Below are 15,692 nucleotides of genomic sequence, written 5' to 3' on the forward strand. Positions count from 1 at the left end.
TCTGAGCAATCTGGATAAGGTGGTAACTGGGTGATCCATTGTCGTAATGGCGGGGTACTCAGGACGTTGATGAGATACGGATCATTGGCCTTTACTGGCCTCCCGAAGTTATCAGTGACGACTTCGTTCTCACCGGAAACAACACTGAACGTTGTTATAGCAACGAACAAGAAACATAACACCAATTGAAATATTGTGATTGCACCCACTGCTTTCATCTTCTTTTTTTCTCTGATTTCTTGCTTTTTTTTGGTTGAGTTCCTATGATGATGATAATGCTAATGCTTGGTAATGTGTTTATAGAGATTAAGTATGGATATAATATAAGATTTATTTTCTTATTTACTCGTCATGTTGAACGTCAGCGCTACTAATTAATGAAACTCGCTTCAGGCGAGCTTATATATATAATGTGCTACTCTGTCTTTTTTTTTTGTCTCTACTTAAAAATGTGGATCGAGGAAGCTCATAAGTCATATAATCATATTCTTTTTTCCCCTTACCGGCTGGATCGATTACGACTGGATCTTTGTCAACGCCGCTGGTAGCATGATATGATATAGAGGGTTGATTTCGCAAGAGGAAGGCTCTTCGCACTTATCTGAACCCTTTGAGATTTATTCAAACAAACTTGGTTAATTGTTTGTGTGCACTGTTTACCATAAGTTCAATATAGGATGATCCATTCAGCCTTTTTGATTTTTACGTTTCCTTTTATAACTAAAAGATAGATTTTTGGGTCGAACCCTGTCAGACTTGGGACTAGTCCAGTTCAAACGATTAATTGGTTAAAACGGTTTCATGTTTCTTTTTCATAATTAGTTTTCATTTTTAAAATATTATTAGTGGAAGATCCTATCGAATGATATAATATTATGGGGTTCAATACCATGTTCTTTTTTTTCCTATTCGCCCATATGCTTAGAGCATTCTCATTGGGGGATTTTAACTCAGACTCACACACATCCAAATTTTTTTTTATAATAATCTGTGTTGTGTGAACCCCTACCGCGTGATCTCTTCCCAGTGAAAAGGGTTTATTACTGTTTCGCGGGCTCCACGATATGTGGTGGCCCGCGATTGATTCGACTATTATTTTTTTTTTAGAAAAATGGTCAAATAAAAAAAAAGTTTAAAATAATCTAAAATATATATATTTTAAGAATCGAGATTGGAAGGGTTTGCCAATAGAAATGCTCTTACATTTGTCTATTCCTTTCGACCTGTATAAAATATTACAAATTGATATCCGCTACTTATATACTAATTTAATCAATACTAATACATTAACTAAACACGCTTAAGACGAGCTTTTATTATAATAACTTTTTTTTTGTCTCTACCTGAAATGTTGAAGGTGTTTGTGAAGTTCATTATCATTCTTTCTCCCTCAGTATAATTTTCTGGTCTTTAAATTTTTTTATTTTATTCCATAATAAGTAATGTTGTTAGAATTCTAGATAAAATTTAATGTTATCTAAAATTTGTGGCCAAATACAAAATACTGTTTTTTTCTGAAGAAATGTAAAATTTATTTCAGTAAAAAAAAACTTTGTTACAGTAGACGTGACATTGGTATCAAAAGTAGTAGGACACATCACACCTATATTAGCCACTTGCCACAAACCATGTCGACGTATAACTCTGATACTTACTTGACACCATTTACTTTTTGAAGAATTGAGATCTTGTTCCTTACATTCTTGTCAGTGTGTTGAATCATTTTGTGAGGCTGTGTTCATATTTATATTGTTTTTAACTAATAACAAATACTTAAAATATTAGTGTACCATGAAAGTTTCTTAAGATCACTTAGAATCTTTCATTAACTATATGTTCCACATTAAGGAGATGAAAGTTTATAACATAGTTTTTTTATGTTAAAAAGGAGATGATGATAATTGTTAACAAAATATTCTTTATGGTATTGTAGTCTATTCCTCCATATTTATTACTAATAACTAAACTTTACAAACCAATGTAAATAATCAATTATTCAGAACTTATGCATTAAAATGGTTTTTTTTCCTGCACATTTTATATAACTATATGCCAAGGTAAATCTAATAAGATAAACTATAAACACTAATCCAATTAACAGTTAGTTAAATAGATAAAATTACTCATATAAATAAGAACTTTGTGTGTATAAATGATATATTAAAATTAAACAAATATGTATAATCAATAAATATAAAAATATATACTACCAAAATTATATACAAAATTGATATATATAATTATAAAAACAAAAACATGGACGTGCAGGTCAAATTCTAGTTTTTTTTGTTAAAACTCTAAGTTATGTGCATTCTTGCAAATCAAGTAATTGACATCTGTGAGTATATTCTACTCTGGAAAGCAAAACACATTTTAATGTTAAGTTCCTAATTCAAAAAGAAAAAAGGAAGTCTTTAGGATTTAAGTTAGCTAAAAAACAGATACTGAATGTTTTCTGTCACAAAGAATATTGTGTGATACTAAAAAAACATGGCTTTTTCTTTTGACCTAGCCGTCACCTTATACCGGGAGACAAGAAGAATGAAGAGGAGATCGAAAGTAATAAGAAGAAGACAGAGAGACATATGCAAGAGCCATGAACCCCCGCAGGAGATTCCTTTCGATCTCGTGATAGAGATTCTCACAAGACTCCCTCCTAAATCCCTTATGAGGTTCAAATCCGTCTCTAACATCTGGTCATCTTTCATTTGTTCCAAATATTTCACCAACCATTACCTAAAAGCTTCATCACCGTCGCCTCGTCTATACATGTGGTTGTGCTTCGACAACAAAAAGGAATTATTACTATCATCATCTTCTTCTGACTTGGATGTTAGTACTATGTCATCCTTTGTAGTTGATCAAGATTTGACTATCCCAGCAATGGAAGACTACTTGGTCTCTCACATTTTTCAAGGTTTGATGTGCTTTACAAATAGGCAAAGTGCTAAAATATATAACACTTCCACTAGACAACTGGTCGTCTTACCGGACATAGAAGAATCCAACATCATAGCTGAAGATATGACCTTCAAAAACTTCATGTACCGTATCGGACACGACGCTGTTCATAACCAATATAAAGTGGTTTGCATAGTTTCAGCGAGCAAAAATGGACGTATATTAAAGTCTCTGCTAGAGCATTGGGTCTTCATACTAGGAGGTGTATCAAATAGATGGAGAAAGATTTCAAGCCCATGTCCACCACATGATTCTCCTTTAAAACAAAGATCAACTATCAATGGGCGTATGTATTATCTAGCTTGTGAATCTTTGAATTATCTGCTTGTGAGTTTCGATATTAGTTCTGAAGAAACCCGTTTGCTCCAAAAACCCGAAGATTTCTTTTGGCATAGGTATTATATTAATCTTATAGAATACGCTGGAAAGATAGCTATTTTTGTCCATGCTGATCTTGTAAAAGATGGTGTGATGGAACTATGGGTTATGGAAGATGAAGAGAAGAATATATGGTCAAGGAAGAAACTGGTGTTGCATCCTTCTCAAATGGATATGGTCAAAAACAATGCAGACAGTCCCTATTTGAAGTTTCGTGGTACAACTAGAAACGGTGACGTTATCTTGGTACCTAACAATAAAATTCTTAGGGTTATCCACGGCCCGATTCACGTTTTACCTCAAGGTACAACTCTCTTCTACGTTTTACTTTACAATATACAAAAGAATCATTTGAGAAGAGTTGAAATCGAAGACGGATCAAACTGCTTTCTAAACAAAAGATGGGACATTATTGGATTGGACGACACTGAGAACTTGATGTGTCTCTAACTGCTTTTGTGAGTGTTTTATTTTAGTTTTGGAATGTTTCTCTAATCAATTTTTTTTTGGAGTTTTTGTTCAACTATAATTTTGTAACGAAATGCAGCACATTTTTGTGTCTTTCATAAAGGCTTATAAATTTGATGCTTCTAAGGCTCTGTCCCTTTTCAAACCTTCCAATCACTTATGAACATTTTTCTTTTGATTCTTTGCATAGAAACCAAAAAGTCTGAGGTTTTAGTTGGGAGAGAGAATATCCTAAAATAGATAAAAAAATGGTTGAATAAAGAAGGAGAAACAAAAGGCCTATATAGCACCATCAGAAATTCAAAAAAGGATTTGGAAGGAGCATTTAAAGCATACCAAACGTTTGAAGAAAAAAACTCCATGCAACTGGAGGGAATTGGACCTTGGCCTTTTCAGTTTAAAGGACTGTGATCTGCATGACTTTGACGAGATGATTAAAAATAATTCTTACATATCGAACATATATTCCTTTGTGGAAAAATTTCACGACACAACACAGTGGAACACACGATCAGTTGTGTCCAATTCCGAAGATACCCAACTACAGATTGATTTGCCTTTGGGTGTCATCTCCCAATTGGAATTCTCTGCAAGGTTGATTTGATCCACATGAATCCTCTCGACTGGAAGATAAACTTCCACTTCCTAAACTTATGTAATCCCCATTCTTTATAGGAGTTAAATTTTGACACTCGATTTCTTCACGAGTTGTAAAAGACTCTGCATCCTTGTTGTCAGTCACATCTGGGTTTGTCTTCAGGGGTTCATCACATGCATACACCAGTCTTAAGCCGCACTTGAGCACTTCGACTCTAGCTTTCTCATCTGTGACACCAAACTCAAGGGAAGTTGTAGTTGGAATACATGCACCTGAGCACTGCTCTTCAAGACATTTGATGTTATTTGAGCATCTGGTATAGCAAATAAAGACATGCTCCGATGACATCTTGTATCGTTTATTGCCGTTTGCCATCTTGTCTGACTTCTTGCCATGCCTGTTCCAACTTCCAACCAGGCGATCGAAGGAGATCCGTGACCCATCTTTACTTTCCAGCTTAAACTTGCATGTCACCGAAAAGGAGTTGATTCCTTCTTGACCGTTTGGAAAAGAGACAACTACACATAAAGCTATTCCGACAAACCTATTTTCATTCCAATGTGGGGAAAGTTTGAGGTTTAACTCAGATCCAACTGCTTCATGGCAAAACCATGAAGGTACTTCGCAACCTGGAAAGCAAGTGCTGAACAAAGCCTCTGGAACAAAACCCTGCAAAAGTTATTACAAAAGTTATAATAGCCATAAGGTTACTTGCGAAGCAAGAAAAGGACGAGAAAATACCTCATTGCAGCGTTTTAGTGCATCTGATAGCAACTGGCATTTCCGTTGAGCGTAGTTTGTGATTCCTTCCTTTGCAGTCCGGTCCAATTTGTTGCAGTTGGTGAAAATGAATGTGGAGTGAATCTGCTCTGATGGTAAATGAGTAGCCAGTGGAGTTGCAACTGTTCTTAGCGACTCGCACCCGTGTGCATCTAAGCACTGAAGATTTGGTGGAAGCTGTGGAATAGAGACAAGATTCTTACAGTGCTTCAAGTCCAGCCATTTCAACTGAAGTAGCAGACTGATGTTACCCGGAAGGAGAGTGATTGTATCGTTTCCGCTTAGGCATAAACGCTGAAGTGAGGTTATCATAGGAATCTTCTCTACTGCTGTCCCATCAAGCATCAGAATCTGCAAGCATTTCATGTTCTTCATCTCATCTGGGAGACAACTTAGCTTCGAACAACCAGAACATACTAGTTCTTGAAGATCTTTCATCTTGTCAAATCCTTGGGGAAGCTTTACCAGCTTCTTGCAGTCTTTCATGCTTAATTTCACGAGTGCTGTTAGCTTCTCCATGTCTGTAGGAAGTATCTTTATTGCACTGCCATCCAAATATAGTGCATAGAGAGTTTCTGAAATCACCACAAACTTCTTCAGACTTGAGCAGTTGCTAAGGATGAGTGTCTTGAGAGATATCAAATTGATAGCGGGAAGGGACTCGAGAGCTGTGCACCCTTTCAAATTCAGGAAAACAAGACTTTCCATTTTTTGCATATCCAGAGGTAACGTTTTCAGTGCTGTGCAGCCTTCGAGGTTCAGCCTTTCAAGATTTTGAGCCTTTGATAGCCCTGACAAGTTATCCAGCTTACTTGAGTGATTTAGATCGACCCACTTTAGTTTTGGTACATCCTGTGATGAGAAAGTGATCCATACACTGAGTTAGTATAATCCATCTAACCAACTGAACCAAAAAAAAAGAAAAAAAAATATCTATCCAGAGACTAACCTTCTCTTCTTTCCAAATCTGTTTAATCTTGCTGTAAGGGAGCTTAAGGTCTACAAGATTCTTGGGTTTGAAACATTGTGGAAGTTCATCTTCTGGAAAATTCAGCCAATGCAAACATCGTACCTCTTCCAGTGGAAGCTCGAGTCCATCAGGGATGTGTATGTTTTCCTTAGGCTCACACTCCTGAGGACAATGTGAACTGTAGAACTTGAGATACCTGAGATGTCGCATCTTCTTGAGGTGATCCCTTCCTAAGGTCACATGTTTCTTCATGTCGTACAAGTCGAGAAAAAAACTTCTGACGCTGGTGCCTCCTCCCTATAAACACCCACAAAGTCAGCAAATTAAAAGAGAACAAAAATAAAAAAATAAAATAAAAATAAAATAAAAGAGAACAAGTAATGAAGCTCTGAACTATAAATTACTCTCTCCGTTTCAAATTATATGAAGCTTTAAAAAGTTTATATTGTTTCAAATATAAGATGTTTTGAAATTTTAAGATTAATTTTAATTTTATTAAAAATGTTTAACCAATTAGATTTCACGGTTTTTAATAATTGTTCGAATGACTTTAAAATTATATATTTAAAAATACTTTTTAAAAAAAAATGTAAATTTCTTAATCTAACAACTAAAACATCATAATATACGAAGGGAGTATAATGAATTGTGTAAGTCAGTCTCACTTGTCTTTTCCGCAGCTTATCGAGCATGTCTCCGTTATTTTTGTTCTGACGGTGCCATATCCGGTGTCTCCCTCTTCCATCCTTAGCATAAGCTTCTGAACCAACTTCCATGGCAAACATATACAAAAGATCATGCATCTCCACTCGGCTGTCAGAAATATAAATCATGAACTTGTCCTTGAGAGCATCTATTATCATTGTCGCCTTAGGATTCTCGGGACCATATGAATCCAGCAAGCTCTTTACATAGACCAAATCATGGGATCTGAAAAACGCTATGTCAAGAAACGCATCCTTCTGCTCTTGACTCAGTTCATCATAAGTTACTTGCAAGACACGGTCACGAATACTAGGGCTGAGCTTTTGCGGAAGTGAATCTAGTTTCTCTTTCCAGCAAGGCAAGAGTTTGCCACGAAGCTCTTCACCCAATATCTTGAGAACTTGCGGGTGGCCTCTCGCGTAACGCACAACCTCTTTGGCCACCTTCGTGTAAGCTTCCCTGTCGTGTTTGTTTTGGTGATCAAATGCATGGCGAGTGAAGTGTTCTAACCCATCTCGGTAGCACAAGAGCGGTACAAAATAAGTACGACGGATCATGGAATCCCCAGGAACCAGATCGCCACGAGACACTGCGCGTGTTGCAATCACAATCTTGCTACCTTTCTTGATCCATTCACCAAGACCCTTAAGAAGAGCTTGTATATGCGTCTCGTCACTTGTCCCATCAAGAACAATGAAAAGTTTTTTTGTACGTAGTTTTTCCTTGTATTCTTCGTATGTCCCATAATCGTCTACGTCGTCATCACCAAGCAACTCCCTGAGGAGCATCACGGGCAAGCATTCCAGTCCCCATTGCTTTACAATGTCGCTTATATTTTGGAGTAAGAAGCGTCTGGAGAACCTGCTGTACCACTTATTGTAGAACGCTTTCAAGAGAGTGGTTTTACCAATGCCTGGCATCCCAACAACTTGGACAATACGAGTCTCCGCATCATCAATGTCTACTGTTTCTGCCAGTTCCTCTAGGCGTTGTTTCAGCCCACAAATCTGACCTGCCTCCTCCTCCTCTTCTTCTTGTTCCTCTCCTCTGGTGTTCTGTGCATCTTCCACGCATGTTCCATTTGTGCTTTCTTCTAACGAAATTTTGTCCAGCGCTTGCAAAACCTCGTCGACGATTTCATTGATGAACTTGTTCTCGTTGCTGCAATAGTTTGAGAATATGACAAATTGACAATAACGAAATTTATATTTATTTTATTTTCAAAAAGAAATTTATATTTATTTATTAAAAGCCAATAAAAAAATATTGATTTAATCTGAAAAAAATGAGTGGGCTACGTGTACCCCTGCCCCATGTTGGGAAACTCGCTAGGTTTTGCAAATGTCATGAAAAATCAACTTTTTTGAAACACTAATGAAAATTAACTATACAATTAGGTTTAAGTGATTGAATGATCATTGTTATTTATTTTATTTTATTTTCGAAAAAATTGATCATTGTTATTTGTTCTATTTTAACTACGCCTTACCTAGAATCCGTTGTAACTTTTTCAGTTCTCTCTCCCTTCCAAATTATACTAGAGTGATATCAACCTTTTATTCAGTTTCAAAAAAAAAAGATATCAACCTTTTATAATTTACTAGAAACACTTTTTATACCTATTTTACTTTTTATATATTTGAAAAGTATTTGCGAAAATATTACTAGTATATTAGAATTTTTAATAAATGGAACAACAAACAAGTCTACCATGCTAATTACAGTAGATTCTTTGAAGTTTAATAGATGAACAATATAAAGTTAACTTTATATATAAAATTTATTTTTATGTGGTAGAGATATTTAAGTGCTATAGATTTATTAGTCAACGATAGTACATTTGTTGTAGGTGATCTGATAAATTAACTTACTGGCTTATGTTATACTTATTGCATACTTATTGTCGATTAGTAAATTTATTTGGTGTGATGATTAATTAATTTAGTCGTGGTAGTGGTTGTTGACTAACAATCTTTATAGAATTATTATTGGACCATTTCCTTTATCAAATCACTATCGGACTTTTTTTTGTCATCAACTATTGGATTCTGTACTGTCAAAATAAAAAAGTTAAGCTTTTTATTCTTCTAGTGTTTGCGTTTTGGATTGTTGGAATGGCAAATAAAAATATAAAATATATATTTTAAATATACACAATAATTTAAAATGAACATTTAGATATTACAGTTACTAATATATATATATATATATATATATTTATATTCACTAACCATATATATTAATATATATATATATATCTAATAAAAACGTATTTAAATATAATATTATTTTATAAAAAATAATTCATTATTAACAAAATATAACTAAACTAAATATTATTATTAATTATACTTTAATTAATTTATATATTATAAAAACTAAAAATAAACCTAACTAATATTAATAATTTAATATAATAATATGGGCATTATCTATTTATAATTATAATATGATGATATTATTAATTTGTTGTTATACTACTACGCTAGTCAACTATTCATTGTATATTCTATAAATACACCCTTTTCTAACTGCGACACGAGTTTCATAAATTGTTTAATAGTAACCCTTATAATGCATTCCTTAACGTTTTTAACAAATTTTACCTTTCATTAGGAATAGTCATTCTTTTTCATTCCTTCTCATTCTTTTTATCGTAGAGAATTAAAGAACAAATTTATTCCTCACTAAATTTGATATCGAATAACCATTCCTCATCATTCCCATAATTTTATTCCCATCAATTCTTTTCCTTTTTGTTCCTACTATTCCCGAAATGGTCACCAGTTAGACCCTTAGAATTGTAACCAGCCGCATTCATAAATTTTCCTACCCAGGGCCATTCACAAATCCACAATTATTAGGTTTTAAGATCAGAGAAACGCGTTTGTTTTTGAGATCAGAGAAACAGTGTTTGTTTTATGTGAAGATTCTTTTAGGAACCGTGATTTCACAGATTTCAATATTTCCGATGGAGTTTGTCTTATTGTTGTCCGAGTTTTCTAATTTCGCTCGTACCATTTTTTTCCCAACTTAGCTCCATATGTTACAAAAATTTACATATGAACGGTGTATTTTCTAGGAAATAATAAAAATTATATGTTTCTCCTCATTTTTCTTTTCTTTTTGGCGATCTTATTCAAAACCTTTTTTTTTGCTAACATCTTATTCAAAAACCTAACTGATCAGTTTAAAAAGACTGTTGAAATATTACACATAAAATTTTACTTAACTGATCAGTGATAAAAAAAAGTGTTGAAATATTAGACATAAAAAAAGTGTTGAAATATTACTGTTGGCGTCTTATTCAAAACCTAACTGATCAGTGATAAAAAAAAGTGTTGAAATATTAGACATAAAAAAAGTGTTGAAATATTACTGTTGGCGTCTTATTCAAAACCTAACTGATCAGTGATAAAAAAAAGTGTTGAAATATTAGACATGAAAACTTTACCAAAACAAATATTAGACATAAAATATTAAACGATTTGTACTTTTTTCAGACTCATATTAATAAATACTAAATGTTCCATATTGTTTAACCAAAAAAAAAAAAAAACAGCTTGTACCTTTTTCCGTCAAATTCGAAGCCCAACAGGTTGCTAACATACACCAGAGCCTCTTTCCAATTTTTCATCTTGTCATCAGTAACATCGCTCTTTTTTTCTTTTTTCCTGAGGGCATCGCCAAATTCTCTCGCTTGATGCCTAACGGTTGAAGGGCTCACGTTGTAGAAGATGGGAATGGTCTTGAGCTTGCCGTCTTTCGTGCGCTCGTTTATTTTTTCTAGCTCGTCCAAGCACCAATCTGACTCTGTGTACAATTTGGAAAAGACAGCCAGTGCGATTCTCGAATTTTCGATCTCCTTTAAAAGAATACTTAGAGGTTGGCCTTTCTCCGCACCGGCATCAATGAAGAACTTGATATTTTTATCTTCCAAGGCCTTAGCTAGATGGCTGATGAACTGATGACGAAGTTCCCCACGGAAATTAAGGAACACTTGGTGCTTAGGTACGCTGCTGATAGTGGAGGAGACAGCCATGTATGAACGATTTGAAGATCAAAATTGGTTTCGGGTTTTGGTCGAGTGGTGGGAGTTGAAATAAAAAGGTCTTTCAAAAAAATGTTTTGGTCTTTTAAAAAAAAATGTTTTGGTCTTTAAAAAAAATGTTTTGACCAATTCCAACCATTTCAAGATTACGACTAGAAAACTGCCTTAATTTATAATTACTACTAAACCAAATATTAAGGATATGTGGTTCGGGTTTTTGGAAACCATATATGTTTAAACCGTGCCTTGAATGTATTTCAACATGTTGGTTACATCCATGTATCTTTAAATCAGTGTTTAGCAAATGGATTAGTGATCTGCAAATCATAGCAAGTAATGTCTATTTAAATAAATCGTTAAATCAAAACTAGTAATGCGCCATTCTAGTTAAAAATATAGTATTTTTCATAACATATAAGAGACGAGATGATTTGCACAAGATGATTCTTATCAGGAAGTAAGTCAGATAAAAATAGAAAGTGTGATACAATGTAACTGCAATTGATGCATTATGCGGAAAATCTGGTTTGAAAAAAAATAAACTGTATGAAATAATATATTGTTTGGTAAAAAAATTTCGGCAGTAAGGAATAAATACTTGGTCTGGTTTTAATATTCAGATTGAGAAATATAAAGTTAATTAGTATTTATGAAATTAGGATCATATTTAAGAAAATAATGAAATATAAATCTTTTTTAATAGATATATTTTAGGAAATTTTTTTCTAAAGATTGTTATACTTTTAAAATGTAAAAGTAAATTATCAATTAATTTAAATAAAATATAAAATATATTACATCTATATATTTTATTAAAATAAAAAAATATTATAAAATTTATAATAAAAAAACTCTAGCTCACTTACTCAATATTTTCAAATTATATTTAATTAGAATTCATTATAGTTTCAGTATTTCTCTAAATCTATTTTAATTTTAAATAGTTATTATAAAATTTTTGAAAATAATGAAATGTGTTATTTAAAAATTTATATGTTTTGAAATAAAAAATTGATGAAATCACTAATATTTAAATTAAAATAATAACTTTAATTAGTATAGGATTATATTTTTAATAGATGATGCTATTTACATGTTTTTATTAGTTATGGATAAAAAAATGTTTACAACGGAATTTGAAAACTGATAGGTAATAAGAGCATCATTATTGCTAAGTTTTTATGGTTGGTCTTTAATACACATATATGTATACGTATATATTATATATGCGTATATACATATATATGGACTAACCACAAGGACCTAACAATAATCATGCTCTAAGAGCATTTCTAACCCATTTCTATTTTTCATTCTAAAATAGAGTTTAGAGTAAAAAATGCTCCAATGGTATTCTATTTCTTACTCTATAATAAAGTGAAAAATAAGTTTACTCCAAATATAGAGTAAGTTATTTTTTTTTGTTCATCACTCTATTTTCTACTCTAAAATAGAGTACTATTGGAGCAAATTCCATCTCTATTATAGAGTCACTCTATTTTAGAGTAAAAAATAGGGTGAATCTTTGGAGATGGTCTAAGCGTCTAAATTGATATGCGGTTTATTACTAAGTTTTTTTTTTGATAAAAATATTCAACCAAGCTTATTTTGTCTCCATTCAATACCTCAGGACAATAGAAAACAAACAATGAGTGGCGGGTCCGCGAAAGTTGCACAATGTCAAAAAATAAAGTTGACATTTCAATAATTGACGTGACTATGCATTCAGTGTTGGTCGTGTTTGTTTATTCATATCCTAGTTCTAGACGAGTGATGGAACTACAAACTAACATTTGTTTTTCTTGTCGAAGGTGAATTTTACAGTGGAGTATAATTGAATTATTATTTTTTAATTCAGTATGTGAAAATATTTGGATGATTTTAAGTTACATTCATTTTGCTTATTATCACGTGAATATAATAATGAAAATAATCCTATATATCGGAGTTTTGATGTGACCCTACAAATGTGCTATTTTATGAGTTTAAATTACTTATATTTTTTAATAAATTTGTTAATTTCGTCATTTTTTTCCAACAGTTTTGTCCCTTTAAATATCAAATCTTTAATTAAAACTACAAAAACGGCAAAAATACTTTAACATATATCATAATAATTATTTTGAAAAGATCACTTTCTAAACTAAAATATAAAGATTTTAAGCCTTACTTATCTACTATCACCTTTAACTCTCAGATTAATAATTTTTTTGTCAAACTCTCAAACTAATATTAATCATATCAAATATTAAATTTTATTTTCCGTTAAAAAGGAGTGGAGGCGAAAGTTTGACATTATGAATAATACTAAAAAGGAATATTATAAAGTACACAATGATAATATATATGAAATTAATTTATAAAATTAAAATTATTAAATCTTTTTTTCGAAAATATGTGTTATAAAAATTTATTGATAAATTTTAAGAATTATAAATTTTTAGAAGTATTTTTATAAATATATTATTTTGTTAAAAAGGCAAAGGTAATCATACAAAGTGTAATTCTAAGCACTTATTTCAGAAGTCTTATAAGCTAAAATATAATATTATTTTATCTTATATTTTGTATTTCAATTATAAAATATACCTTTATGTGTGTGCATAAATTAACAAAAATTACTATATATGATATTTAATGTTTTCTTTAAATAATCATTTCTTGAAATTTTTTTTTTTAAGTTTGTAGTTTTATAAACTTAAAAATTATAAAATATAGTTCTAAGAATATTTTTTAAATTTTTCTTGAAAAATAAATTCTATGTTATCACTGTTTATCTTATCATATTTTTACATAATCTTTTTTGCCATGGCATACTCTTACATCATCAGTTTCTGAGCCAAAAAAAAAAACAAATTCAATGTTTAATATGCTAAAGTTGTTGGTTTGAAATGATAATGAAAAAATTAAAGGTTAAAAACACGTGTAACTACTATTTTAGAAATTTAAAATACGATTTGCTAACATTTTACAATGGTAAAATATTTGTTGTATTTTCACAACAAATATATTGTGTCATATTGCTAATTTATATTTTTCAGCTTTATTACATAACAGTTTAGTTTTATAAAAATGATTTTATTGTCACAATTTATTAATAAATCTAAAATAAAATCTACAAAACTTATTAACTTTAAATAATTAAATAGATGAACTTACTAAAATAGTGTTAAAATATGGTCAGAAAATGTTAAAGTTTGCATTTAAGATTATTTATAGTGCCTATACACTAAAGCTATTAAAAGTTTTATAATGAAAGGTATATTAAACTTTTAAAGTTAAATTAGAATACATTAAATGCTCAATTCAAACGTATGTCAAATTCATATATTTAAATTCAAACGTAAATATTCTGTATAGTTTTGCAAAGATTTTGTAATCTTTGATTACTGTTACATGTTTTTTTCAGAACATTAATACTATTACATGTTATAATGCTTTAAATATTGTTATATGTTTATAGTGATTCAAATATTATTATATATTTTGTTGAACTATTTAAAATTAAAAAAAAAATTTAAATGACAATCTTTTGTCAGTAGATAAAAATTAGATTCTAAATTAATATAATAGATACATCGTCGTTAGACTCACAAGTCCACTTCTCGTTTCCCTGTAAAAGTAGAGGATAAGAACGTAAAAGAATTTGCCCAAAGGAAAATTTATTATTATCATTTTAAGCAAATATGAAAAATTTTAAGAAACAAATACTTGAAATGGAGCTATTGCATAGCATTTCTTCTCAATTTCGAATAGAACCTTCAGTTTATTAGACCCCCCGGGTCTTCACCATGGTCATGCATGTTAACATACCTTTATTTATTGTGATGTGAACACAATGCAGATAAATTATATACATCGTAGACTTTTTTTTTTTGCCATCTATATTATATTATATTAAAAGGGACTAAGCCCAAAAAGGGAGAAACCCTGGTACAAAGACAAAGGCCCATAAAACATTAAGGGCAGAACACTAAAAACAACAACCGGGCTTTAAACTGAGCCCACTAAACCGAATCCTGCGACCCAATTGACCACGCATCCACCGCAGCAGTAGGGACGCCCACGTGTAGAGACCCACGTCTCACTGATCCACGCGTCACCACGTCACACACCGTGACCCATTCATCGAGACCTCGCCGGAGACGACGAAACGAACACTCGTTCCGCCGGGAAACACCGGAGCCGAAAATCACCACATCCATCTTCGTCATCGATCTTCTAATCTCCAGAAAGCATCATTGGACCAATTCCAAGATCTCATCTGGATCTAACAAATCAGTGTTGACGACCGAAGATCACACCCTCGTATCATCCGCTTCACCGTCGTAGCCGCTTTACTGAAACCTTCAATCGAAGCGAATTGAAGTTTCCTCTGCAAGAGCCAGCCCGACAGCAAAACCAAGAGAACCAAGCCTAACAAGGACTCCACCGTCACCAAAAGACCGCCGTCGACTGCGAAGACTAGACAACACGGAGAACAAGTAGCCGATCGTTCACCTGAGAAGAACAGACACCACGCCGGAGTCAAAAAGCCAGCCGCCCACCGTGAGAGAGTGCGACGCCGGATGCCGGAATAAAAGAAAAACCTATACAAATGAGACTACAGAGAACGAAAAAGAAAAAGAGAGGGACGCCGGACCGACGGTGGCGAAAAAAGCCTCACCGTCGGCCGGAAACGGAATTCAAATCTTGTCGGCCGCTAGAGAGAGGCTGGAGCATTTCAAGGAGAGAGAGAAACTTTCAAGATTGAATGGATATATATATCGTAGACTTATCAG

At 32.5% G+C, this 15,692-nt stretch overlaps 2 protein-coding genes across 2 annotated transcripts; one reads left to right on the plus strand and one right to left on the minus strand.

Moving 5' to 3' along the window:
- The first annotated feature begins 2,473 nt into the window (after positions 1–2,473).
- LOC108850115 (F-box/kelch-repeat protein At4g19930-like) lies at positions 2,474–3,879 on the plus strand. Its single transcript, XM_018623695.2, has one exon. It carries the CDS (start codon positions 2,491–2,493, stop codon positions 3,787–3,789), a length of 1,299 nt encoding a protein of 432 aa, XP_018479197.1. The 5' UTR covers positions 2,474–2,490; the 3' UTR covers positions 3,790–3,879.
- Positions 3,880–4,209: 330 nt separating this feature from the next.
- LOC108851624 (probable disease resistance protein At4g19530) lies at positions 4,210–11,177 on the minus strand. The gene is made up of 5 exons (XM_018625082.2): positions 10,430–11,177; positions 6,821–8,021; positions 6,135–6,452; positions 5,147–6,037; positions 4,210–5,074 (listed from the first exon to the last, which is right to left on the minus strand). Exons 1-5 carry the CDS (start codon positions 10,900–10,902, stop codon positions 4,349–4,351), a joined length of 3,609 nt encoding a protein of 1,202 aa, XP_018480584.1. The 5' UTR covers positions 10,903–11,177; the 3' UTR covers positions 4,210–4,348.
- Positions 11,178–15,692: the final 4,515 nt, after the last annotated feature.

This window comes from Raphanus sativus, chromosome 4 (assembly GCF_000801105.2).
Source record: "Raphanus sativus cultivar WK10039 chromosome 4, ASM80110v3, whole genome shotgun sequence".
Lineage (NCBI taxonomy): Eukaryota > Viridiplantae > Streptophyta > Magnoliopsida > Brassicales > Brassicaceae > Raphanus > Raphanus sativus.

Excerpts from the sequence above, each read along its gene's own strand:
- LOC108851624 (XM_018625082.2), bottom strand. The coding sequence starts at position 10,902 with ATGGCTGTCTCCTCCACTATCAGCAGCGTACCTAAGCACCAAGTGTTC. Across the intron at positions 8,022-10,429 it reads TTCGAATTTGACGGAAAAAG|CAACGAGAACAAGTTCATCA; the intron begins GTACAAGCTGTT and ends AAACTATTGCAG. Across the intron at positions 6,453-6,820 it reads ATAAGCTGCGGAAAAGACAA|GGAGGAGGCACCAGCGTCAG; the intron begins GTGAGACTGACT and ends GGGTGTTTATAG.
- LOC108850115 (XM_018623695.2), top strand. The coding sequence starts at position 2,491 with ATGGCTTTTTCTTTTGACCTAGCCGTCACCTTATACCGGGAGACAAGA.